Consider the following 25,964-nt stretch of genomic DNA (forward strand, 5'->3'; position numbering starts at 1 on the left):
AACCAAGTAGACAGGGCTTGTGGTAAAAGCTCATGTCTCCCCATAATGCTTCATTTAAACTGGAAGGTCAACGGATATGCAATATGCAGCCATATAACAAATACAAGACATTTAGTTTCCTTCTTTGGATTACAGAAAGGGAAATGACCAATTTTTTGAAAATTGAATAAAACATTCTGTATAATCATAGCTGATCAACAGAAATTAAACAAGACCTGTTTGTAAAATACATAATTTATTTTTATGTCCAACATAATACATGTAGCTCTTTTTTGTTTGTTTTTGATTCAACAGGCAAATGATGATATAAGGCAACACTAGCCTTATCTCAAAAAAATCCGAAAATCTGATAAAGGATTTTATATACTTTATTACTTACACAAACATACAAGTTTACTTCATCTTACAGAATTGCCTACAAATTTACTGTTATCTAATTATTATATTTCACAACTTACTAAGCTGGACATAGTTACCAAACAGGTTATTCTAGTATTTTGTACTCACATTACCTCCCTTTAATGATGCAATATATATCTATACATGTACTGTGGTTGTAAATTGGCTTGGAATACCACAAAACAACCACCTAATCTGAAACGAAGTTTAAAAATTGAAAACACTTTTTAAAAACTTTTTCATTATATTCTCTGTGACTTTTTCATTATATTCTCTGTGACAATGTTTCAGCCAATGGTGTTGATCAAGTCACAAGCACAATATTTAGATTACATATTTTGCAAATTCTTCCAGCTTTTAAATATATAATATTTATTACTGTGAACAGAATCATGGAACTGATATTAACTCAAACAATATCTTACAAAAAATTTGGATTACTTATATAAAAATATACGATTCCTTCAAGTTGCAGATGTCTGCACAGTTTCTTATTTTCTTATACTTACATTTGTCAGATGGAAATACAGATAAATGGGCAAGACAGATCAATGTATAATCATTACCCAAATAAACATAAAGTACTCAAAAGAATATTTTTATTTATTTTGTATTAGTTTGAATTTGTAAGCCTCTTCACAATGGCTATCTTTTATCAGTTCAGGTCTTTCAACACTTTGTCTCTAGCAGAATAATATATACATGTAGCATATGTCATGATGGCTGGTAAATTTTGCATATGTCCTCATAGGGTATGTTCTCCAGAAGTCTGCCTTTCAAGGGCCCCTGATATAAAACATGATAATAAACTTTACCACATAAAAATGAAAAATATTTGACATAGCAAACTTATCAAGTTTGAAGCAAATGCTAAAATGTTTTCATTTAATTATTATGTGTTTGTAACTGGAATTTAAAACTAAATGATGTAAATGACAGCATTAAAAATAATGTGCTTTGAATATACTGGGAATGGAGCAAAAGACCTCTGTGATAGTGGTCAACTTATTTTGGTCTTCAAGTAATCACTATCTCAATGTAAACTCCAGTGATAGATTCAATATGAAACAATCAAACAATTAGATAACCGTTTACACACAGTATATGCTCCGTTAATGACCCCTCTAAACAAGAACACATTTCAATAAAGGCATGTTTTCTTTCCCATCAGATACAACTTTAATTTATGTCTCTCCATAGCAACTTTCTACCTATGTTTACTCTAAAGAGGTTGCATTACACTTAATAAAATGGTTACATCATAATAAAGAGGGTATATTATACTAAAGACACACAACAATACTTAATAATTTGCAATGGCTGCATTATGATTATCATAACGGGGGTTGCTTCATAAAGAGGTTACATCATACTCTCTAATTTATAAAGATGTGGTTGCATCATACTTGTTAGTGAGGTTGCATCATTCTTACTAAAGGGGTTATACCATACTTAATAATTTATCTGTTTAACGTCACACCGACACAATTATTGGTCAATATGGCGACTTTCCAGCTTTGATGGTGGAGGAAGACCCCAGGTGCCCCTCCATGCATTATTTCATCACGAGTGGGCACTTAGGTAGAACCACCGACCTTCCATAAGCCAGTTGGATAGCTTCCTCACATGAAGAATTCAACGCCCCGAATGAGGCTCAAACCCACATCAAAGAGTGGCAAGTGATCTGGAGTCAGAGACCTTTACCACTCGGCCACGGAGGCTCCCATACTTAATAAAGATCTTCTATAATACTTACTACAGAGGTTGCATCATACTTACTGAACTTAATGAAACTGTACAGCTGAACTTTTTCTCATTGATGCTCTCCAATTTAGCTGCCTGGCCTCTGTAGGCACCATTTACAATCAACACTGTCTTACCTATTACAGAAAGGAAGGGTAATGGCATTTACTTTTCTTACTATAGGATAGAATACATGTACAAGAATTTATCAACAGTGCAATACTGAAGAATTTCATATTTGTACTGGTAAGTAAATATAACAGTAATACATCTAAAACCATGATGAAAACTGGCATTTCATTAAAATAAATATGTCAAACTACAATTACATACACAGGGGAACAATGTGAGTATTCTTGCACATAATTTACTGATTAAACACACAAGAAAGCTAACTAGACAGCTGTGAAACAGTGATCTTTTCTTTATTTGTTTGGTTATGAAACACAATTACAATTAAAGACACATCATTTTGAACATCAAGTTTAAAGTAGAGCTAAATCTAAATGTGATTCATACCTCCACAAAAGGTGTATCTTCATTTATTTTGTTGGGTTTAAAGTCACACTAACATAATTTAGGTCATATGGGGACTTTTCTAGCTATTGGTGATACAGAAATACCTTTGTGCAATATAGCAAGATGGGCAGTATCTGGGTGAACCACAGACCTTCAGTATGCCAGCTGGATGGCTTCCTCACATCAAGAATTCTACATTCCAAACAAGGTTTCAAACCCACATCTGTGTGGGGCAAGTGGCTTGAAGTCAGCAACCTTAACCACTAGGCCATTCTTTATATTCAATCCGGGAGGTAACTTTATACTTCTTCAAGAAAAAGTAATTGTTCTTGTGTGTTTAACATTATTTTGTTTTCATCTTACATTGTATCAAGTAACCTTCAATTCTCTTCACTGGATTAAAAAAAATTGTCTTCAGTCATAAGTGCCAAAAGGGAAATTTTGTCAAAACAAGAGGTACTGGACCTGCTGTGTGAATTTTACTTACGGTCTTTACACCCTGTTTCAATGTTCTACTGCAGTATCTTCACTTGTTTTAGAGATGTTCAAAGAAAACAAAACAAGAGGACCATGATGGTCCTGAATCGCTCACCTATCTCCACATGACCCAGTGTTCAACTGAGTATGACATCGTTATTTCTATTATTTGACATAGTGACCTAGTTTTTGAGCACATGTGACCTAGATATCATCAAGATAAAAAATTCTGACCAATTTTTATGAAGATCCATTGAAAAATATGGCCTCTAGAGAGGTCACAAGGTTTTTCTATTATTTGACCTAATGACCTAGTTTTTGAAGGCACGTGACCCACTTTTAAACTTGACCTAGATATCATCAAGGTGAACATTCTCACCAATTTTCATGAAGATCTCGTGAAAAATATGGCCTCTAGAGAGGTCACAAGGTTTTTCTATTTTTCGACCTACTGACCTAGTTTTTGACCGCACATGACCCAGTTATGAACCTGACCTAGATATCATCAAGCTGAACATTCTCACCAATTTTCATGAAGATCCATTGAGAAATATGGCCTCTAGAGAGGTCACAAGGTTTTTTCTATTTTTAGACCAACTGACCTAGTTTTTGACCCCACGTGACCCAGTTTCGAATCTGACTTAGATATCATCAAGATGAACATTCTGACCAATATTCATGAAGATCTCATGAAAAATATGGCCTCTAGAGAGGTCACAAGGTTTTTCTATTTTTAGATCTACTGACCTAGTTTTTAACCCCATGTGACCCAGTTTCGAACTTGACCTAGATATCTTCAAGGTTAACATTCTGACCAATTTTCATGAAGATCCATTGAAAAATATCGCCTCTAGGGAGGTCACAAGGTTTTCCTATTTTTAGACCTACTGACCTAGTTTTTGACCGCACATGACCCAGTTTCGAACTTGACCTAGAAATCATCAAGGTGAACATTCTGACCAATTTTCATGAAGATCCATTGAGAAATATGGCCACTAGAGAGGTCACAAGGTTTTTCTATTTTTAGATCTACTGACCTAGTTTTTGACCCCACATGACCCAGTTTCGAACTTGACCTAGATATCATCAAGGTGAACATTCTGGCCAATATTCATGAAGATCTCATGAAAATTATGGCCTCTAGAGAGGTCACAAGGTTTTTCTATTTTTAGATCTACTGACCTAGTTTTTGACCCCACGTGACCCAGTTTCGAACTTGACCTAGATATCATCAAGATGAACATTCTGACCAATTTTCATGAAGATGCATTGAGAAATATGGCCTCTAGAGAGGTCACAAGGTTTTTCTATTTTTAGACCTAATGACCTAGTTTTTGACCCTACGTGACCCAGTTTCGAACTTGACCTAGATATCATCAAGATAAACATTCTGACCAATATTCATGAAGATCTCATGAAAAATATGGCCTCTAGAGAGGTCACAAGGTTTTTTTATTTTTAGACCTACTGACCTAGTTTTTGACCCCACGTGACCCAGTTTCGAACTTGACCTAGATATCATCAAGGTGAACATTCTGACCAATTTTCATGAAGATCTTGTGAAATATATGGCCTCTAGAGAGGTCACAAGGTTTTTCTATTTTTAGACCTACTGACCTAGTTTTTGATGGCACGTGACCCAGTTTCGAACTTGACCTAGATATTCTGACCAACTTTCATAAAGATGCCATGAAAAATGTGACCTCTAGAGTGGTCACAAGCAAAAGTTTACGGACGCACGCACGGACGGACGCACGGACGGACGACGGACACCGCGCGATCACAAAAGCTCACCTTGTCACTTTGTGACAGGTGAGCTAAAAATAAAAGGTAAACTGATGGGACTCAACTTATAAAATTTCATTTTCAAAGGTTTGTGTGAAGTTTCAACCAAAAGCATTAATTGAAAAATGACATTTTTATGACATTTTCCAACAGAATGGGGAAAATGATTTTGTCAAAACAAGTCAGCAAATTAAGGGACCTGGTATGAGAACTAGCCTTAACAACCCTATACACACATTTTAAGTTTAAAAATGATATCTCTTTTGGCATTACGGAAGGGAGGGGAAGGGACACAGTGATTCCCACATAGCTCCCCTAACCCCAAGACAAAGTTTGGTGGGGGTTTAAAATGTCTAGGCATTATTTCTGACATGGGGAGACAACTACGAAGAATTTACCAGATGAATGTAAAATAGATGCAACTCTTCTCTTAATGAAGTGACCTGTTCCTAGCATGGCTCAAACTTAATATGGGAACATATTTACTTTCATTTCCTCTTCAAGAACAGGTTTCTGGTATATTTTATATTACCTGTTGCAGGTATGACTGTCTCTAGATGTGACTGGTCTACCTTCACTTTATCTCCAGAGTCTAGCATCTTAATGATTCCTCCATAAAGGTCCTCCACTTTCTACAATAAAGGACTGTTTGATAATACATTTGAACCTGCCTTAATGGCCATCTGTATTAAGCGACCTCTTGGCTTATGCAGCCAGTTAACCAACTTTCCAATTTTACTTTTTATTCTAATTTTAACTTGTCTTACACAGTCACCTGCCTTTAGCAGACAGCCTCAGTCCCACCATTGGCTGGTTAATACAGGTTTGACTTTATATCAAATATCTGATTTTATCACATGTTTGACATCGTGGGAGTGTAATAAAGCCATTAAATAAAAATGATAATACACTAGTGTAATAAAGCTTTGACGTCGACGTCATTTATAGTATAGGTGACGTCGGTCAAATTGTCTTGTTTATATAGTAAAAGAATGTCGATTTTTTGATGTTTCGACAAGAAAGGCTAACATGTCATAAAAAGAATATTACATTTGTGACTTTCCATGTTGAATTTATTAAACTCATTGAATAAAATTGATGAAATGCTCGGCAGAGCCTCGCATTTTATAATTTTATTCAACTCGTTTAATAAATTCAGTATGAAAGACACTCATGTAATATCCTCTATCACTATTATTATCTATTCATAATAATCTCTATTGACCTAAACTAAAAAGCAGTAATTGCATAGTACTAGTATTCACTACTCGAAATGGAGACTGACAAGCACTAGAAACAACCAAACTAGTGGCAGCTTTGTAAAGATTGCATAAAAGCTTGCTTTTGAAAAACTTATACCATTACAGCAATGGTTTTGAAATATTTTATCAAGATCAACTACAAACCTTTACATAAGCTTTCTGCTTGTAATATTTATCACCAAGCTTTTTAGATATAACTTTCACAATAATATCTTCATGTAACCAATAGTCCTTTCTGTTCATTTTTTCTTTCTTTTGTTCCTCAAACTCCATTATTTCATCGAGAGCAGATTTTCTCTTGTCTCCAGCTTTTGACTGTTTACTGTCTTTTTGGCTGGTACTAGGTTTATCTGTAGAAGTTCCTTTTTCGTCTTTAGAGAAAGGCTTTTTGAAAGGGTTCTCTACTGGTAGTGGTCTGTAATAATTATTGGAATATGAAGGTACAACTGCTCTATGTTAGAAGCAAAATATAGTGTGCAATAAAATATCTAAACTGTTACAATGCATTTTCGGAAATATTCTTGTTTATTTTGTTTTTCATTGAAAATAATTGGAATATTAGAGGAAGCGAAAATATATTTTTCATTTGTAAGAAACAATGAAATGTGTAAACGTTTGTTGAGATGCGAAATAAATATAAACAAGAGTGCCAGAATGTCACAATATACGCCCGTCACAGCAAATTTCTTTACTCTAGCACCTGTATCTGCAAATGGAATTTTGATTTTGTGGTTGTTTAGTAATTATTGTAATTCTTTTGTTTTCCTAAATCCACATAAAAACTCCTTACCAGGTAGAGATACCTTAAAATACACCTAAAATTTGAAAGTAACATCTATGTTGTACCACAGAAAAGTGGTCTTGGTTTTTCCCTACGGTCAATTATAAAAAAGTTACAATGTAAGTTATTTATAGTAACAACTAAGTGAAGTTAATCTTTAAAAAAATTTTTTTTTAAAAATCCAAAAAAAAATTGTAAGTCCACACAAAAATCCTTACGTGGTAGAGATTGGTCAAAATACACCTCAAAATCGGATGTAACATGCATGTTGTACTACAGAAAAGTGGTCTCAATTTTTCCCTACGACTAGTAATGAAAAAGTTACAATATAAGCTATTTATAGTAACAACAAAGGGAAGTAATTCTAAAGAAGAGACCTGCGCATGACACTTCGTCTCATGATGGTGTACAATTGTGCCAAGTTACATCAAAATCCCTCCACGCATGAAAAAGAAATGCTTCAGACAAAGTTATTCTTGTATCTGACCTTTGGCCTCTAAGCGTGACCTTGACCTTAGACCTAGGGACCTGGTTCTTGTGCACGACATTCCGTCTCGTGGTGGTGAACATTTGTGCCAAGTTATATCAAAATCCCTCTATGCATGAAGAAGAAATGCTCCGGACAAAGTTTTCATTCTTGTATCCTTTGACCTCTAAGTGTGACCTTGACCTTAGACCTAGGGACCTGGTTCTTGCGCATGACACTCCGTCTCATGATGGTGAACAATTGTACCAAGTTTCATCAAAATCCCTCCATTCATGAAGAACATACGCTCCAGACAAAGTCATTCTTGAATTTGACCTTTGACCTCTAAGTGTGACCTTGACCTTAGACCTAGGGACCTGGTTCTTGCACATGACACTCCGTCTCATGATGGTGAACAACTGTGCCAAGTTTTATCAAAATCCCTCCATGCATGAAGAAGATATGCTCCAGACAAAGTCTGTGGACGCTGCCCGCCCGCCCGCCCGCCAGGGGCGTTCCCATAATACGTCCAGTTTTTCAAACGGGCGTATAAAAATTAGTAACATGCAAGATAAAATATCATTCACTTGTGAACCCCATATCTTACATATTCACTTCTGACTACACCACTTATGAAAAATTGGATCTGGTGTTCACTCGGGGAAAAAATATTTTAGAAATTGAAAACAAAAGATATATAAAAAACCTAAACTTACTTAACAGTCTCCACCTTTTTAGCTGCTCCAAGTGACACTACCACTGTAATACAAAAATGCATAATGTAAAACTAACTTTTCCTTTTCTATTTTTATGCCATTAATATGGAATTTAGAGCTGCCTATGTGACAGGAAAACCTATGTATATTGGGTCACTTCTGCATAGTATGCACTTTTATATTTAAATGTAACAGAAATCTGTAAATCTAATAGAATTGTTTCACTTTTTTTTACAAAAACACTATGTTGTCATGATGTTGTGCTGAAGCCATGATGTCATGTGAAACAAAATGAGTAAATTTTGTTAAAACCATAGAAAAGATATAATATAAACAGAAAATCTGCTTGTTTTACATGCATAATACATTTACAAATTCTCAGGAGTAAAATTACTTCTAGTCAATTTCAGATTTTACCATTTTACTCATTCAAAAAAATTATGATGAGTAAATACTCACAGGTCAAAAAAATTATCTGGAACCCTGTGGTTTTTCAAAACTTCAGAATATACTTAGAAAATTCAGCAAATAAAAAAGATAGAGTTATGCTAGGCTGATTCGAAAAATTTGGACCTCACACAAGATTTCATAATGGGAGTCTATGGTAAAATCACAATTTTCATGTCATTTTCGCAAATAGAAATTTTTCTACAATGTAGTTTTTAATGAAACTTCTCACAGTTGTAAATAAACAGATGGGCTATAATATGGTGAAACAAGAGCTGTCCGTAAGACAGCCAATGCTCGACTATTCGAAATATTGTACCAGAAGCAGGAAAATATTACTGTACCCAAAATATTAAAATATCTGAAGAGTTTCAATCCAGTACCTGCACTGCTAAACTTTAACCAGACGTTTTAAGTTCCAAAGGGGACATAATTTGACCAAAATGCATGTCAGAGTTATGGGACTTGATGCAATCAACTCCTTTTATAACCCTGAAGGCACATGTGAAGTTTAAATTTAATATCTGCATTTGTTGTGCAGATAGTATCTTGCACGCAAAACTTTAACCAGAATTTTCTAAGTCCAAAAGGGGGCATAATTTGCCCAAAATACATGTCAGAGTTATGGGACTTGATCCAGTGAGGTTGGTAATTGATCTAGAACAAGAGCTGTCAAGGCAGCCAATGCTTGACTATTCGAATTATTGTCCCAGAAGCAGGAAAATGTTACCCTAAATGTTAAAATATCTATAGAGTTTCAATCCAGTATCTGCACTAGCTTTGGAGATAGTAACTTGTATGCAAAACTTTAACCAGAATTTTTTTGTTAAAAAGGGGACATAATTTGACCAAAATGCATGTTGGAATAATGGGACTTGATGCAATCAACTAGTTTTATAACCCCAATGGCACATGTGAAGTTTCAATTTAATATCTACATTTGTTCTACACATAGTAACTTGCATGCAAAACTTTAACCAGAATTTTCTAAGTCTAAAAGGGGGCATAATTTGCTCAAAATACATGTCAGAGTTATGGAACTTGACCCAGTGAGGTTGGTAATTGATCTAGAAAAATAAAAAGTAAGTTTCAAAGCTATATGCCTTTAAGTAATAGCTGTATGTACCTGCATACAAAACTTTAACCAGGATTTTCAAAGTCCAAAAGGGGGCATAATTTGCCCAAAATGCAGGTCAGAATTATGGGACTTGATGCTATCAACTAGTTTTATAACCCCAAAGACACATGTGAAGTTTCAATTCAATACCTGCATTAGTTTTGGAGATAGTAACTTGCATGTAAAACTTTAACCAGGATTTTCTAAGTCCAAAAGGGGGCATAATTTGCTCAAAATACATCTCAGAGTTATGGAACTTGACCCAGTGAGGTTGGTAATTGACCTAGTAAAAGAAAAAATAAGTTTCAAAGCTATATGCCTTTAAATGATAGCTATATGTACTTGCATGCTTGCAAAACTTTAACCAAGGTGTGACACCGACGCCGACGCCAGGGTGAGTAGAATAGCTAGACTATTCTTTGAATAGTCGAGCTAAAAAGAAAAAATAAGTTTTAGATCTATATGCCTTTAAGTTATAGCTGTATGTACTTCCACGCAAAACTTTAACCAGGATTTTCTAAGTCCAAAGGGGGCAATAATTTGGCCAAAATGCAGGTCAGAGTTATGGGACTTGATGCTATCAACTAGTTTTATAACCCCGAAGACACGTGAAGTTTCAATTCAATATCTGCATTAATTTTAGAGATAGTAACTTGCATGTAAAACTTTAACCAGAATTTTCTAAGTCTAAAAGGGGGCATAATTTGCCCAAAATACATGTCAGAGTAATGGGACTTGACCTAGTGAGGTTGGTAATTGACTTAGAAAAAGAAAAAATAAGTTTCAAATCTATATGCCTTTTAGTAATAGCTATATGTACTTGCACGCAAAACTTTAACCAGGATTTTCTAAGTCCAAAAGGGGGCATAATTTGCCCAAAATGAAGGTCAGAGTTTTGGGACTTGGTGCTATCAACTAGTTTTATAACCCCGAAGACACATGTTAAGTTCCAATTCAATATCTGCATTAGTTTTGGAGATAGTAACTTGCATGCAAAACTTTAACCAGGATTTTCTAAGTCCAAAAGGGGGCATAATTTGCCCAAAATGAAGGTCAGAGTTATGGGACTTGGTGCTATCAACTAGTTTTATAACCCCGAAGACACATGTGAAGTTTAAATTCAATATCTGCTTTAGTTTTGGAGATAGTAACTTGCATGTAAAACTTTAACCAGGATTTTCTAAGTCTAAAAGGGGGCATAATTTGCTCAAAATACATGTCAGAGTAATGGGACTTGACCCAGTGAGGTTGGTAATTGACTTAGTAAAGAAAATATAAGTTTGAAATCTATATGCCTTTTAGTAATAGCTGTATGTACTTGCATGCAAAACTTTAACCAGGATTTTGTAAGTCCAAAAGGGGGCATAATTTGCCCAAAATGAAGGTCAGAGTTATGGGACTTGGTGCTATCAACTAGTTTTATAACCCCGAAGACACATGTCGTGGGCTGAGCGCGAAACTATTGTAACTCTTTATAAATAAAGAACAAAAAAAAGATACAATAGTTTCGCGCTCAGCCCTCGATGTGAAGTTTCAATTCAATATCTGCATTAGTTTTGGAGATAGTAACTTGCATGTAAAACTTTAACCAGGATTTTCTAAGTCCGAAAGGGGGCATAATTTGCTCAAAATACATGTCAGAGTTATGGAACTTGACCCAGTGAGGTTGGTAATTGACCTAGAAAAAGAAAAAATAAGTTTAAAAGCTATATGCCTTTAAATGATAGCTGTATGTACTTGCATGCAAAACTTTAACCAAGGTGTGACGCCGACGCCAGGGTGAGTAGAATAGCTACACTATTCTTCAAATAGTCGAGCTAATAAAATGAATAGGTCCGCGTGCTTGTTTTTGAGATATTTGCCCATGATTAAAGTGATCCGCACATTTCAAGCTGGTTTTATGACATTATTTGAATTATTTCACTTGTCAGATGTTTTAATATCATTTTTTAACTTTAGAAAGATAGGAATGTTGCCACTGTAATAAATTTACTAAAGGTCTGCCATTCAATCATAAGATGATTTTCATTTCCGTACGCCATATCCAGGCTTTATTCTACATTATCAGAATAAATGATGTTACGCAATCACTTCCGGTTTATCAAGCATGCAGAACTACCTTAACTACTTTGTATATAGCTGTCAATTATATGGATCGCTTCAGTTTTGTTTTCATAACCACCTAGATTTGAGAACATAAGACTATTTTCGTGAATTGACGTGTGATTAACCAATGAAAATAAAGATGCAAATCACCCCAAAAAGTAGTCCTAACAGTTATCGAAAATCATATGAGTATGTAAATGGCTAAAAGCCCGCCCGCATAGTTCAGTAGGGAGAGCTCAGATTTATGGATCGCGGGGTCGCTAGTTCGAGCCCTGGGCAAGGCGTATGTTCTCCGTGACGATTTGATAAAAGGCATGGTGTCTGAAATCATTCGTTCTCCACCTCTATTTCATGTGGGGAAGTTGGCAGTTACTTGCAGAGAACAGGTTTGTACTGGTACAGAATCCAGGAACTCTGGTTAGGTTAACTGCCCGCCGTTACATAACTGAAATACTGTTGAAAAACGGCGTTAAATCCAAAACAAACAAACAAAAGGGCTAAATTCTCTGAAGTACATTTTGATTTATTTATTGTACAAATATTTGAGATGTTTCCTACAAAAATTAGATTGCATATGAAATAAAAGATTGTCAATGAGTACCAAAATTTGAATGTAAATAGGAAAGGCTTTGTTGGAGCCAATTTAAATTTCATAAAATGTAGTTAAGAATAAAGTTATGTGCAGCTTGAAATTATAGCAATATTATGTGACTGAAATAGCTTTTACATCAAGTAGGTCCATTAAATTGAAACAAAACAAACTTAATCTCAAGTGAACATATTGTATGATAAGCATATTCCAGACAAAGTCAATAATATGTGCTGCACTGTCAAACTTACTGCTCAGTTCTTGTTAGTGAGGATGTGTATACTCCTCTACTGACTGTTATTCCATGAAAGTTAATACTGTCAGTAAATTTAGACTTTCATATTCTAACATCCCAGTGACAATTAAGCCTTCAATATTCTAACGTCCCAGTGACTTATATGTGACACATAAGTAACCATATGGAACATGTTCCTATTTTCAAATATGAAATTAAGGCATAAAATATCTTACAATTTTTTGCCTAATGCGTAACAGCGAATATTTCAATTTCATAGAACAGACCTTTTTCATCTTCATTTTCCCTTTTCAGCTCAGTATATTCTGATTCCTTTAAATTCTTTTCAGCTTTAGCACCTCTCTCTACCTGTTCCTGTATCAGCTTTGCCATCCTCTCATTGTCATCCATGTCCATTCGCTCTTTGACTTTATCTAGAAAATTACAAACTGTTTTGTTAAGTTGATTTTAAGTCATACGGAGACAAATGAGGTCATACAATGACTTTCTAGCTTCCGATGGTGGAGCAAGTTTCCTTGTTTTGGGTTTAACGCCGTTTTTCAACAATATTTCAGTTATATAATGGTGGGCAGTTAACCAGTGTTCCTGGATTCTGTACCAGTACAAACCTGTTCTATGCAAGTGGCTGCCAACTTCCCCACATGTATCAGAGGTGGAGGATGAATGATTTCAGACACAATGTCTTATACAATATTGCCATGGAGAACATAAGCCTTGCCCAAGGATCGAACTTGTGACCCCGCGATCTGTAGAACTGCACTCACCCTATTGAAATAAGTGGGTGTGGTGGAGCAAGACCCTCACATGCCACTCAGGGGATTATTTCTGACACGGGTGTACCTGGGTAGAACCAACAACATAAGGTAAGTGAGCTTGATGAATAGAAAAAAATCTGTTTACTCCAAGCAAGGTTTTGAACTCACAGCAATTAGGGGCAAGTGATTCTAAGTAATGACCTTAACAGCTCAGCCACAGAGGCCCAAAGAATATTTCAGAGTTAAACATTCTTGGAATATGTAGTTTCACCTGGTGACCATTTCTAAGGTGATAATTTGCTAAGTAGAGGTGCTATAGCTGCACAGTGCTTGAACCTGACAGTGTACAATGTAATCTTATCATATTTTGTACATGCAGACCAACAAATACTGTCCAAATTTGCTTCCTTCTACTGAAAAAATATAGTACTGCAGATCGGGTAACATTAGCACAAGCTTAATTTAGCAATTTCATGGTTAGCAGCTCCACCTGGCAGAGACAATAACAACCCGAAACAATACAGCAAGTTTCAACACATTTCAACCCTTGGTAAAGTTACAATTCTCACATGGATGTGGTGAAAATTATTCAATAAGTCAACAACTTACTTAAAGAAGCATGCCTCCAGATGTACAAGTGTGTCTTCAATTTACAAAATTTGACAAGAGGGCCAAGATGGCCCTAGGTCGCTCACCTAAGAAACACTCCATAACAGTGTAAAACATGTTTGACCTAGTGATTTCATGGAAACAAATATTCTGACCAATTTTCATTAAGATTGGACCAAAAAATTGGTCTCTTGCGATAAAACAAGCATTTTCTTAGATATGACCTAGTTTTTGACCCTAGATGACCCATGTTCAAACTCGACCTAGATTTTATCAAGGCAATCATTCTGACCAAAATTCATGAAGATCAACTGAAAAATACAGCCTCTATCACATACAGAAGTTTTTCCTTTGATTTGACCAAGTGACCTAGTTTTTGACCTCAGATGACCCATATTCAAATTCGACCTAGATTTCATTAAGGCAATCAACCTGACCAAATTTCATAAATATCAACTGAAAAAAACAGTCTCTATCGCATACACAAGATTTTTCTTTAATTTGACCTAGTGACCTAGTTTTTGACCTCAGATAACCCATATTCAAAACCGACCTAGTTTTCATCAAGGCAATCACTCTGACCAAATTTCATGAAGATCAATTGAAAAATACATCCTCTATTGCATACACAATGTTTTTCTTCGATTTGACCTAGTGACCTAGTTTTTGACCCCAGATGACCCATTTTCGAAATCAGTCTAGATTTTATCAAGGTAATCATTCTGGCTAAATTTCATGAAGATCAGTTGAAAAATACAGCCTCTATTGCATACACAAGGTTTTTCTTTGATTTGACCTAGTGACCTAGTTTTTGACCCCAGATGACCCATTTTCGAACTCGGCCTAGATTTCATCAAGGCAATCATTCTGACCAAAATTCATGAAGATCAATTGAAAATACAGCCTCTATCGCATACACAAGGTTTTTATGTGATATGACCTAGTGACCTAGTTTTTGACCCCAGATGACCCATTTTCGAACTTGGCCTAGATTTCTTCAAGGTTATCATTCTGACGAAAATTCATGAAGATCAATTGAAAAATACCGCCTCTATCGCATACACAAGGTTTTTCTTTGATTTGACCTAGTGACCTAGTTTTTGACCCGAGATGACCCATTTTCGAACTCGGCCTAGATTTCATCAAGGCAATCATTCTGACCAAAATTCATGAAGATCAATTGAAAAATACAGCCTCTATCGCATACACAAGGTTTTTCTTTGATTTGACCTAGTGACCTAGTTTTTGACCCGAAATGACCCATTTTCGAACTCGGCCTAGATTTCATCAAGGTTATCATTCTGACCAATATTCATGAAGAAGAATTGAAAAATACAGCCTCTATCGCATACACAAGGTTTTTCTTTGATTTGACCTAGTGACCTAGTTTTTGACTCGAGATGACCCATTTTCGAACTCGGCTTAGATTTCATCAAGGTTATCATTCTGACCAATATTCATGAAGATTAATTGAAAAATACCACCTCTATCGCATACACAAGGTTTTTCTTTGATTTGACCTAGTGACCTAGTTTTTGACCCGAGATGACCCATTTTCGAACTCGACCTAGATTTCATCAAAGTAATCATTCTGACCAATATTCATGAAGATTAAATGAAAAATACAGTCTCTATCGCATACACAAGGTTTTTCTTTGATTTGACCTAGTGACCTAGTTTTTGACCCGAGATGACCCATTTTCGAACTCGGCCTAGATTTCATCAAGGTTATCATTCTGACCAATATTCATGAAGATTAATTGAAAAATACAGCCTCTATCGCATACACAAGCTAAATGTTGACAGACGACAGATGACAGACGACGGACGACGGACGCCGGACATCAAGCGATCAGAAAAACTCACCTGAGCATTGCTCAGGTGAGCTAAAAAAAAAAACAACCTACTAATGAGAGACATTGAAAAAAAAATCAAACTTTGAGGTTCTTGTAGTGATTCTTTGACATACAACACCTCATTTATTTTACAGTATGATTAAAAACCATAATTAACAAGAGTGCCAGAATGTCACAATATACACCCGTCACAGCAAATTTCTTTACACTAGCACCTGTATTTGCAAATGGAATTTTAATTTTGTGGTTGTTTACAATGTTTTTTTTTTAAGTAATTAATCTTTTATTATTGTAATTCTTTTGTTTTTCTTTGTCCACAAAAAAACTCCTTACCAGGTAGAGATACCTTAAAATACATCTAAAATTTGAAAGTAACATCTATGTTGTACCACAGAAAAGTGGTCTTGGTTTTTCCCTACGGTCAATCATAATCAAGAGGACCATGATGGTCCTGAATCGCTCACCTCTTCCTACATGACCCAGTTTTGAGTATGACGTCGTTTTTTCTATTATTTGACATAATGACCTAGTTTTTGAGCTCATGTGACCCAGTTTTGAATTTGACCTAGATATTATCAAGATAACAATTCTGACCAATTTTCATGAAGATCCATTGAAAAATATGGTCTCTAGAGAGGTCACAAGGTTTTTCTATTATTTGAACTATTGACCTAGTTTTCGAAGGTACGTGACCCTGTTTTGAACTTTACCTAGATATCATCAAAGTGAACATTCTCACTAATTTTCATGAAGATCTCATGAAAAATATGGCCTCTAGAGATGTCACAAGGTTTTTCTATTTTTATATCTACTGGCCTAGTTTTTGACAGCATGTAACCCAGTTTTGAAACTGACCTAGATATCATCAAGATGAACATTCAGATCAATTTTCATGAAGATCCATTGAAAAATATGGCCTCTAGAGATGTCATAAGATTTTAATAATTTTAGACCTAGTGACCTAGTTTTTGACCGCAGTTGACCCAGTTTCAAACTTGATCTAGATATCATCAAGATGAACATTCAGACCAACTTTCATACAGATCCCATGAAAAGTATGGCCTCTAGAGAGGTCACAAGGTTTTTTTATTATCTGACCTACTGACCTAGTTTTTTAGGCCACGTGACCCAGTTTCAAACTTGACCTAGATATCATCAAGGTGAACATTCTGACCAATTTTCATGAAGATCCATTCAAGGGTATGGCCTCTAGAGAGGTCACAAGGTTTTTCTATTTCAAGACCTTCTGATCTAGTTTTTGATCGCAGTTGACCCAGTTTCAAACTTGACCTATATATCATCAAGATAAACATTCAAAACAACTTTTATACAGATCCCATGAAAAATATGGCCTCTAGAGAGGTCACAACGTTTTTTCATAATTTGACCTACTGACCTACTTTTTGATGGCACGTGACCCACTATCAAACTTGACCTAGATATCATCAAGATGAACATTCTGACCAATTTTTATGGAGATCCATTCACAAGTATGGCCTCTAGAGAGGTCACAAGGTTTTTCTATTTTCAGACCTACTGACCTAGTTTTTGATCGCACATGACCCTGTTTCGAACTTCACCTAGATATCATCAAGATGAACACTCAGACCAACTTTCATACAGATCTCATGAAAAATATGGCCTTTAGAGAGGTCACAAGGTTTTTCTATTATTTGACCTACTGACCTAGTTTTTGATGGCACATGACCCACTTTCAAACTTGACCTAGATATCATCAAGATGAACATTCAGACCAACTTTCAAGAAGATCTCATGAAATATATGGCCTCTAGAGAGGTCATAAGATTTTAATAATTTTAGACCTACTGACCTAGTTTTTGACCGCAGTTGACCCAGTTTCAAACTTGATCTAGATATCATCAAGATGAACATTCAGAGCAACTTTCATACAGATCCCATGAAAAGTATGGCCTCTAGAGAGGTCACAAGGTTTTATTATTATCTGACCTACTGACCTAGTTTTTTAGGCCACGTGACCCAGTTTCAAACTTGACCTAGATATCATCAAGGTGAACATTCTGACCAATTTTCATGAAGATCCATTCAAGGGTATGGCCTCTAGAGTGGTCACAAGGTTTTTCTATTTCAAGACCTTCTGACCTAGTTTTTGATCGCAGTTGACCCAGTTTCAAACTTGACCTATATATCATCAAGATAAACATTCAAACCAACTTTTATACAGATCCCATAAAAATATGGCCTCTAGAGAGGTCACAACGTTTTTTCATTATTTGACCTACTGACCTACTTTTTGATGGCACGTGACCCACTTTCGAACTTGACCTAGATATCATCAAGATGAACATTCTGACCAATTTTTTTGAGATCCATTCACAAGTATGGCCTCTAGAGAGGTCACAAGGTTTTTCTATTTTCAGACCTACTGACCTAGTTTTTGATCGCACATGACCCTGTTTCGAACTTCACCTAGATATCATCAAGATGAACACTCAGACCAACTTTCATACAGATCCCATGAAAAATATGGCCTTTAGAGAGGTCACAAGGTTTTTCTATTATTTGACCTACTGACCTAGTTTTTGACCGCACATGACCCACTTTCAAACTTGACCTAGATATCATCAAGATGAACATTCAGACCAACTTTCAAGAAGATCTCATGAAATATATGGCCTCTAGAGAGGTCATAAGATTTTAATAATTTTAGACCTACTGACCTAGTTTTTGACCGCAGTTGACCCAGTTTCAAACTTGATCTAGATATCTTCAAGATGAACATTCAGACCAACATTCATACAGATCCCATGAAAAGTATGGCCTCTAGATAGGTCACAAGGTTTTTTTATTATCTGACCTACTGACCTAGTTTTTTAGGGCACGTGACCCAGTTTCAAACTTGACCTAGATATCTTCAAGGTGAACATTCTGACCAATTTTCATGAAGATCCATTCAAGGGCATGGCCTCTAGAGAGGTCACAAGGTTTTTCTATTTCAAGACCTTCTGACCTAGTTTTTGATCGCAGTTGACCCAGTTTCAAACTTGACCTATATATCATCAAGATAAACATTCAAACCAACTTTTATACAGATCCCATGAAAAATATGGCCTCTAGAGAGGTCACAACGTTTTTTCATTATTTGACCTACTGACCTACTTTTTGATGGCACGTGACCCACTTTCGAACTTGACCTGGATATCATCAAGATGAACATTCTGACCAATTTTTATGGAGATCCATTCACAAGTATGGCCTCTAGAGAGGTCACAAGGTTTTTTCTATTTTCAGACCTACTGACCTAGTTTTTGATCGCACATGACCCTGTTTCGAACTTCACCTAGATATCATCAAGATGAACACTCAGACCAACTTTCATACAGATCCCATGAAAAATATGGCCTTTAGAGAGGTCACAAGGTTTTTCTATTATTTGACCTACTGACCTAGTTTTTGATGACACATGACCCACTTTCAAACTTGGCCTAGATATCATCAAGATGAACATTCAGACCAACTTTCAAGAAGATCTCATGAAATATATGGCCTCTAGAGAGGTCACAAGGTTTTTCTATTTTTAGACCTACTGACCTAGTTTTTGACCGCATGTGACCCAGTTTCGAACTTGACCTAGATATCATCAAGATGTACATTCAGACCAACTTTCATACAGATCCCATGAAAAGTGTGGCCTCTAGAGAGGTCACAAGGTTTTTCTATTTCAAGACCTACTGACCTAGTTTTTGATCGCAGTTGACCCAGTTTCAAACTTGACCTATATAGCATCAAGATAAACATTCAAACTAACTTTATACAGATCCCATGAAAAATATGGCCTTTAGAGAGGTCACAAGGTTTTTCTATTATTTGACCTACTGACCTAGTTTTTGATGGCACATGACCAACTTTCAAACTTGACCTAGATATCATCAAGATGAACATTCAGACCAACTTTCAAGAAGATCTCATGAAATATAATGCCTCTAGAGAGGTCACAAGGTTTTTCTTTTTTTAGACCTACTGACCTGGTTTTTGACCGCATGTGACCCAGTTTCGAACTTGACCTAGATATCATCAAGATGTACATTCCGACCAACTTTCATACAGATCCCATGAAAAATATGGCCTTTCGAGAGGTCACAAGGTTTTTCTATTATTTGACCTACAGACCTAGTTTTTGAAGGCAGGTGACCCAGTTTCGAACTTGACCTAGATATCATCAAGGTGAACGTTCTGACCAATTTTCATGAAGATCTTGTGAAATATATGGCCTCTAGAGAGGTCACAAGATTTTTCTATTTTTATACTTACTGACCTAGTTTTTGATGGCAAGTGACCCCTTTCGAACTTGACCTAGATATCATCAAGATGAACATTCTGACCAATTTTCATGAAGATCTTATGAAATATATGGCCTCTAGAGAGGTCACAAGGTTTTTCTATTTTTAGACCTACTGACCTAGTTTTTGAAGGCACAAGACCCAGTTTCGATCTTGACCTAGATATCATCAAGATGAACATTCTGACCAACTTTCATAAAGATCCCACAAAAAATGTGACCTCTAGCGTGGTCACAAGCAAAAGTTTACGGACGCATGCACGGACGACAGACGACGCGCGATCACAAAAGCTCAACTTGTCACTTTGTGAGAGGTGAGCTAAAAAGTTACAATGTAAGTTATTTATAGCAACAACTAAGGGAAGTTAATCTTAAAAACAAGAGGACCATGATGGTCCTGAATCGCTCACCTCTTCCCACATGACCCAGTTTTGAGTATGAAGTCGTTTTTTCTATTATTTGACATAGTGACCTAGTTTTTGAGCTCATGTGACCCAGTTTTGAAACTGACCTAGATATTATCAAGATAAAAATTCTGACCAATTTTCATGAAGATCCATTGAAAAATATGGTCTCTAGAGAGGTCACAAGGTTTTTCTATTATTTGACCTATTGACCTAGTTTTCGAAGGTACATGACCCTGTTTTGAAATTTGCCTAGATATCATCAAGGGGAACATTCTCACTAATTTTCATGAAGATTTCTTGAAAAATATGGCCAATAAAGAGGTCACAAGGTTTTTCTATTTTTAAAACTACTGGCCTAGTTTTTGACTGCATGTGACCCAGTTTCGAAACTGACCTAGATATCATCAGGGTGAACATTAAGATCAATTTTCATGAAGATCCATTGAAAAATATGGCCTCTAGACAGGTCAAAAGATTTTAATAATTTTAGACCTACTGACCTAGTTTTTGACCGCAGTTGACCCAGTTTCAAACTTGACCTAGATATCATCAAGATGAACATTCAGACCATCTTTCATACAGGTCCCATGAAAAGTGTGGCCTCTAGAGAGGTCACAAGGATTTTTTATTATTTGACCTACTGACCTTGTTTTTTAAGGCACGTGACCCAGTTTCAAATTTTACCTACATATCATCAAGGTGAACATTCTGACCAATTTTTATGGAGATCCATTCATAAGTATGGCCTCTAGAGAGGTCACAAGGTTTTTCTAATTTTAGACCTACTGACCTAGTTTTTGACCGCACATGACACTGTTTCGAACTTGACCTAGATATCATCAAGATGAACATTCAGACAAATTTTCATACAGATCCCATAAAGAATATGGCCTTTAGAGAGGTCACAAGGTTTTTCTATTATTTGACCTACTGACCTAGTTTTTGAAGGCACGTGATTCACTTTCGATCTTGACCTAGATATCATCAAGATGAACATTCAGACCAACTTTCATACAGATCCCATGAAAAATATGGCCTCTAGAGAGGTCACAAGGTTTTTCTATTATTTGACCTACTGACCTGGTTTTTGATAGCATGTGACCCACTTTCGAACTTGATCTAAATATCATCAAGATGAACATTCAGACCAATTTTCATACAGATCCCATGAAAAATATGGCCTTTAGAGAGGTCACAAAGTTTTTCTATTATTTGACCTACTGACCTAGTTTTTGAAGGCACGTGACCCAGTTTCAAACTTGATCTAGATATCATCAAGGTGAACGTTCTGACCAATGTTCATGAAGATCTTTTGAAATATATGGCCTATAGAGAGGTCACAAGGTTTTTCTATTTTTAGACCTACTGACCTAGTTTTTGAGGGCACGTGACCCAGTTTCGAACTTGACCTAGATATCATCAAGGTGAACATTCTGATCAATTTTCATGAAGATCTTGTGAAATATATGGCCTCTAGAGAGGTCACAAGGTTTTTCTATTTTTAGACATACTGACCTAGTTTTTGACGGCACGTGACCCAGTTTCGATCTTGACCTAGATATCATCAAGATGAACATTCTGACCAACTTTAATAAAGATCCCAAAAAAAATGTGACCTCTAGAGTGGTCACAAGCAAAAGTTAACGGACGCACGCACGGACGACGCACGATCACAAAAGCTCACCTTGTCACTTTGTGAGAGGTGAGCTAAAAAGTTACAATGTAAGTTATTTATAGCAACAACTAAGGGAAGTTAGTCTTAAAACAAGAGGACCATGATGGTCCTGAATCGCTCACCTCTTCCCACATAACCCAGTTTTGAGTATGAAGTCGTTTCTTCTATTATTTGACATAGTGACCTAGTTTTTGAGCTCATGTGACCCAGTCTTGAACTTTACCTAGATATTATCAAGATAAAAATTCTGACCAATTTTCATGAAGATCCATTGAAAAATATGGTCTCTAGAGAGGTCGCAAGGTTTTTCTATTATTTGACCTATTGACCTAGTTTTCGAAGGTACTTGACCCTGTTTTGAACTTTGCTTAGATATCATCAAGGTGAACATTCTCACTAATTTTCATGAAGATCTCATGAAAAATATGGCCTCTAATGAGGTCACAAGGTTTTTCTATTTTTATAACTACTGGCCTAGTTTTTGACCACACGTGACCCAGTTTCGAAACTGATCTAGATATCATCAAGGTGAACATTCAGATCAATTTTCATGAAGATCCATTGAAAAATATGGCCTCTAGACAGGTCATAACATTTAAATAATTTTAGACCTACTGACCTAGTTTTTGACCGCAGTTGACCCAGTTTCAAACTTGACCTAGATATCATCAAGATGAACATTCAGACCATCTTTCATACAGATCCCATGAAAAGTGTGGCCTCTAAAGAGGTCACAAGGTTTTTTTATTATTTGACCTACTGACCTTGTTTTTTAAGGCATGTGACCAAGTTTCAAATTTTGCCTACATATCATCAAGGTGAACATTCAGACCAATTTTTATGGAGATCCATTCACAAGTATGGCCTCTAGAGAGGTCACAAGGTTTTTCTATTTTTAGACCTACTGACCTAGTTTTTGACCGCACATGACACTGTTTCGAACTTGACCTAGATATCATCAAGATGAACACTCAAACAAATTTTCATACAGATCCCATAAAAAATATAGCCTTTAGAGAGGTCACAAGGTTTTTCTATTATTTGACCTACTGACCTAGTTTTTGATGGCACGTGACCCAGTTTCGAACTTGACCTAGATATCATCAAGATGAACATTCAGACCAACTTTCATACAGATCCCATGAAAAATATGGCCTCTAGAGAGGTCACAAGGTTTTTCTATTATTTGACCTACTGACCTGGTTTTTGACAGCATGTGACTCACTTTCGAACCTGACCTAGATATCATCAGGATGAACATTCTGACCAATTTTCATGAAGATCTCAAGAAATATATGGCCTCTAGAGAGGTCACAAGGTGTTTCTATTTTTAGACCAACTGACCTAGTTTTTGACCGCACATGACACTGTTTCGAACTTGACCTAGATATCATCAAGGTGAACGTTCTGACCAATTTTCATAAAGATCATGAAATATATGGCCTCTAGAGAGGTCACAAGGTTTTTCTATTTTTAGACCTACTGACCTAGTTTTTGATGGCACATGACCCAGTTTCGAACTTGACCTAGATATCATCAAGGTGAATATTCTGACCAATTTTCATGAAGATCTTGTGAAATTTATGGCCTCTAGAGAGGTCACAAGGTTTTTCTATTTTTAGACCTACTGACCTAGTTTTTGATGGCACGTGACCCAGTTTCGAACTTGACCTAGATATCACAAAGATGAACATTCTGACCAACTTTCATAAAGATCCCATGAAAAATGTGACCTCTAGAGTGGTCACAAGCAAAAGTTTACGGAAGCACGGACGACGGACACCGCGCGATCACAAAAGCTCACCTTGTCACTTTGTGACAGGTGAGCTAAAAACAAAAATCCAAAAAAAATATTTTAAGTCCAAACAAAAATCCTTACCAGGTAGATTGGTCAAAATACACCTCAAAATTGGATGTAACATGCAAGTTGTACTACAGAAAAGTGGTCTCAATTTTTCCCTACGACTAGTAGTGAAAAAGTTAAAATATAAGCTATTTATAGTAACAACAAAGGGATGTAATTCTAAAGGGACCTGCGCATGACACTCTGTTTCATGATGGTGTACAATTGTGCCAAGTTACATCAAAATCCCTCCATGCATGAAGAAGAAATGCTCCGGACAAAGTCATTCTTGTATCTGACCTTTGGCCTCTAAGTGTGACCTTAACCTTAGACCTAGGGACCTGGTTCTTGCACATGACACTCCGCCTCATGGTGGTGAACATTTATGCTAAGTTATATCAAAATCCCTCCATGCATGAAGAAGAAATGCTCTGGACAGTTTTTATTCTTGTATCCTTTGACCTGTAAGTGTGACCTTGACCTTAGACCTAGGGACTGGTTCTTGCGCATGACATTCCGTCTCATGATGGTGAACAATTGCACCAAGTTACATCAAAATCCCCCCATGCATGAAGAAGATATGTTCCGGACAGTCATTATTGAATTTGACCTTTGACCTCTAGGTGTGACCTTGACCTTAGACCTAGGGATCTGGTTCTTGCGCATGACACTCTGTCTCATGATGGTGAACAATTGTGCCAAGTTTCATCAAAATCCCTCCATGCATGAAGATATGCTCCGGACAGTCTTTGGACGCCGCCCGCCCACCCACCCACCGGCCAGGGGCGTTCCCATAATACGTCCCGTTTTTCAAACGGGCATATAAAAACCACTGTACTGCAATACTAATGCAGTTAAAAGGTGATTTAATATTAACAGAAATTTACCTGTACTTTTTTACCTTTTAAAGATATTTCAGTACATTGTAAATCCATGAAATTTTGTTGGCATAAAATTTTGTGGTTTAGGCTAAAAGGCTATTTCTTTCGGACACAAATTTGTGGGTTTCAAATTTAATTAATAAACTGTATAAATAACTTAGGCAGGCGTTCTCTCAACCCTCATGACAGCGTGGATAAAAATATTTGCTAGCGCTCAGTTTTCCAATCCACACTGACCATTTGGCTTAGGAAAACCTTGTCTTACACTGGCAGTCATATAACATCCGTATAATGTATATCAGAAGGCATATCCCTTCAAAGTGGCTGCTGTAAAATGAAAAGTCCAATACATACTTTGCTCCAGTTTACGAATGGTCTCTGGATCTCTGTCTATATATTTGACAAACCAACCCTTCTCTGTGTAATCTACATCACATAAACCTGAAATATACATTCAATTGTCATTAAAATCTTTTTTTTTATCTGAAGTCCAATGTAATAGCATGCAAGTGATAAAGTGCAAATTGTTGTGCAAGGCTTTCAGTTTATCTTCTGGTTTAGCTTCTAACATTATTTCTTTCAATAATAAAATAATAAAAATAATAACAGGAGATCACAGAGTGATCTTGGCGCCCACCAATGTGCCATTTTTGAGTGTTCCAAATTTCAAGACTTATTGACAAGCTCAAGGTGAAATTTCATTTCCATACACAACACTGTGCATGTGGTTCAAATTCGAAAGCTGTAGCTTGAGAAATGTGAAAGTAGGTCACTAGATCAATTTCAAGGTCAAAGTTCTTTGTACACAAAACTATGCATGTGCATCAAGTTTGAAGGCTGTAGTTTGAGAAATTTGAAAGTAGGTCACTAGGTCAATCTTAAGGTCAAAGTTTAATTTGGTACACAAAACTATGCAAGTGGTGCAAATTTGAAGCCTGTACCTTCAAAAATGTGAAA

At 36.2% G+C, this 25,964-nt stretch overlaps 1 protein-coding gene across 2 annotated transcripts in view; it reads right to left on the minus strand.

The window, feature by feature from the left end:
• Window positions 1-218: 218 nt before the first annotated feature.
• The window catches only part of LOC123528843 (DNA/RNA-binding protein KIN17-like), a 52,256-nt gene continuing 26,510 nt past the window's right edge, over window positions 219-25,964 (minus strand). The window contains exons 5-11 of one of the 2 annotated variants that reach the window (XM_045308869.2): window positions 25,362-25,448; window positions 12,930-13,076; window positions 8,149-8,191; window positions 6,330-6,600; window positions 5,456-5,555; window positions 2,179-2,279; window positions 219-1,185 (exon numbers count right to left, since the gene is read on the minus strand). In XM_045308869.2, coding sequence (XP_045164804.2) covers window positions 1,114-1,185; window positions 2,179-2,279; window positions 5,456-5,555; window positions 6,330-6,600; window positions 8,149-8,191; window positions 12,930-13,076; window positions 25,362-25,448 — 821 coding nt within the window. In that variant the 3' untranslated portion in view covers window positions 219-1,113. The remainder of the gene's footprint in view (window positions 1,186-2,178; window positions 2,280-5,455; window positions 5,556-6,329; window positions 6,601-8,148; window positions 8,192-12,929; window positions 13,077-25,361; window positions 25,449-25,964) is intronic. The other variant, XM_053521883.1, reaches the window with a different exon arrangement.

This window comes from Mercenaria mercenaria, chromosome 13 (assembly GCF_021730395.1).
Source record: "Mercenaria mercenaria strain notata chromosome 13, MADL_Memer_1, whole genome shotgun sequence".
In the NCBI taxonomy this organism is placed as follows: Eukaryota; Metazoa; Mollusca; class Bivalvia; order Venerida; family Veneridae; genus Mercenaria; species Mercenaria mercenaria.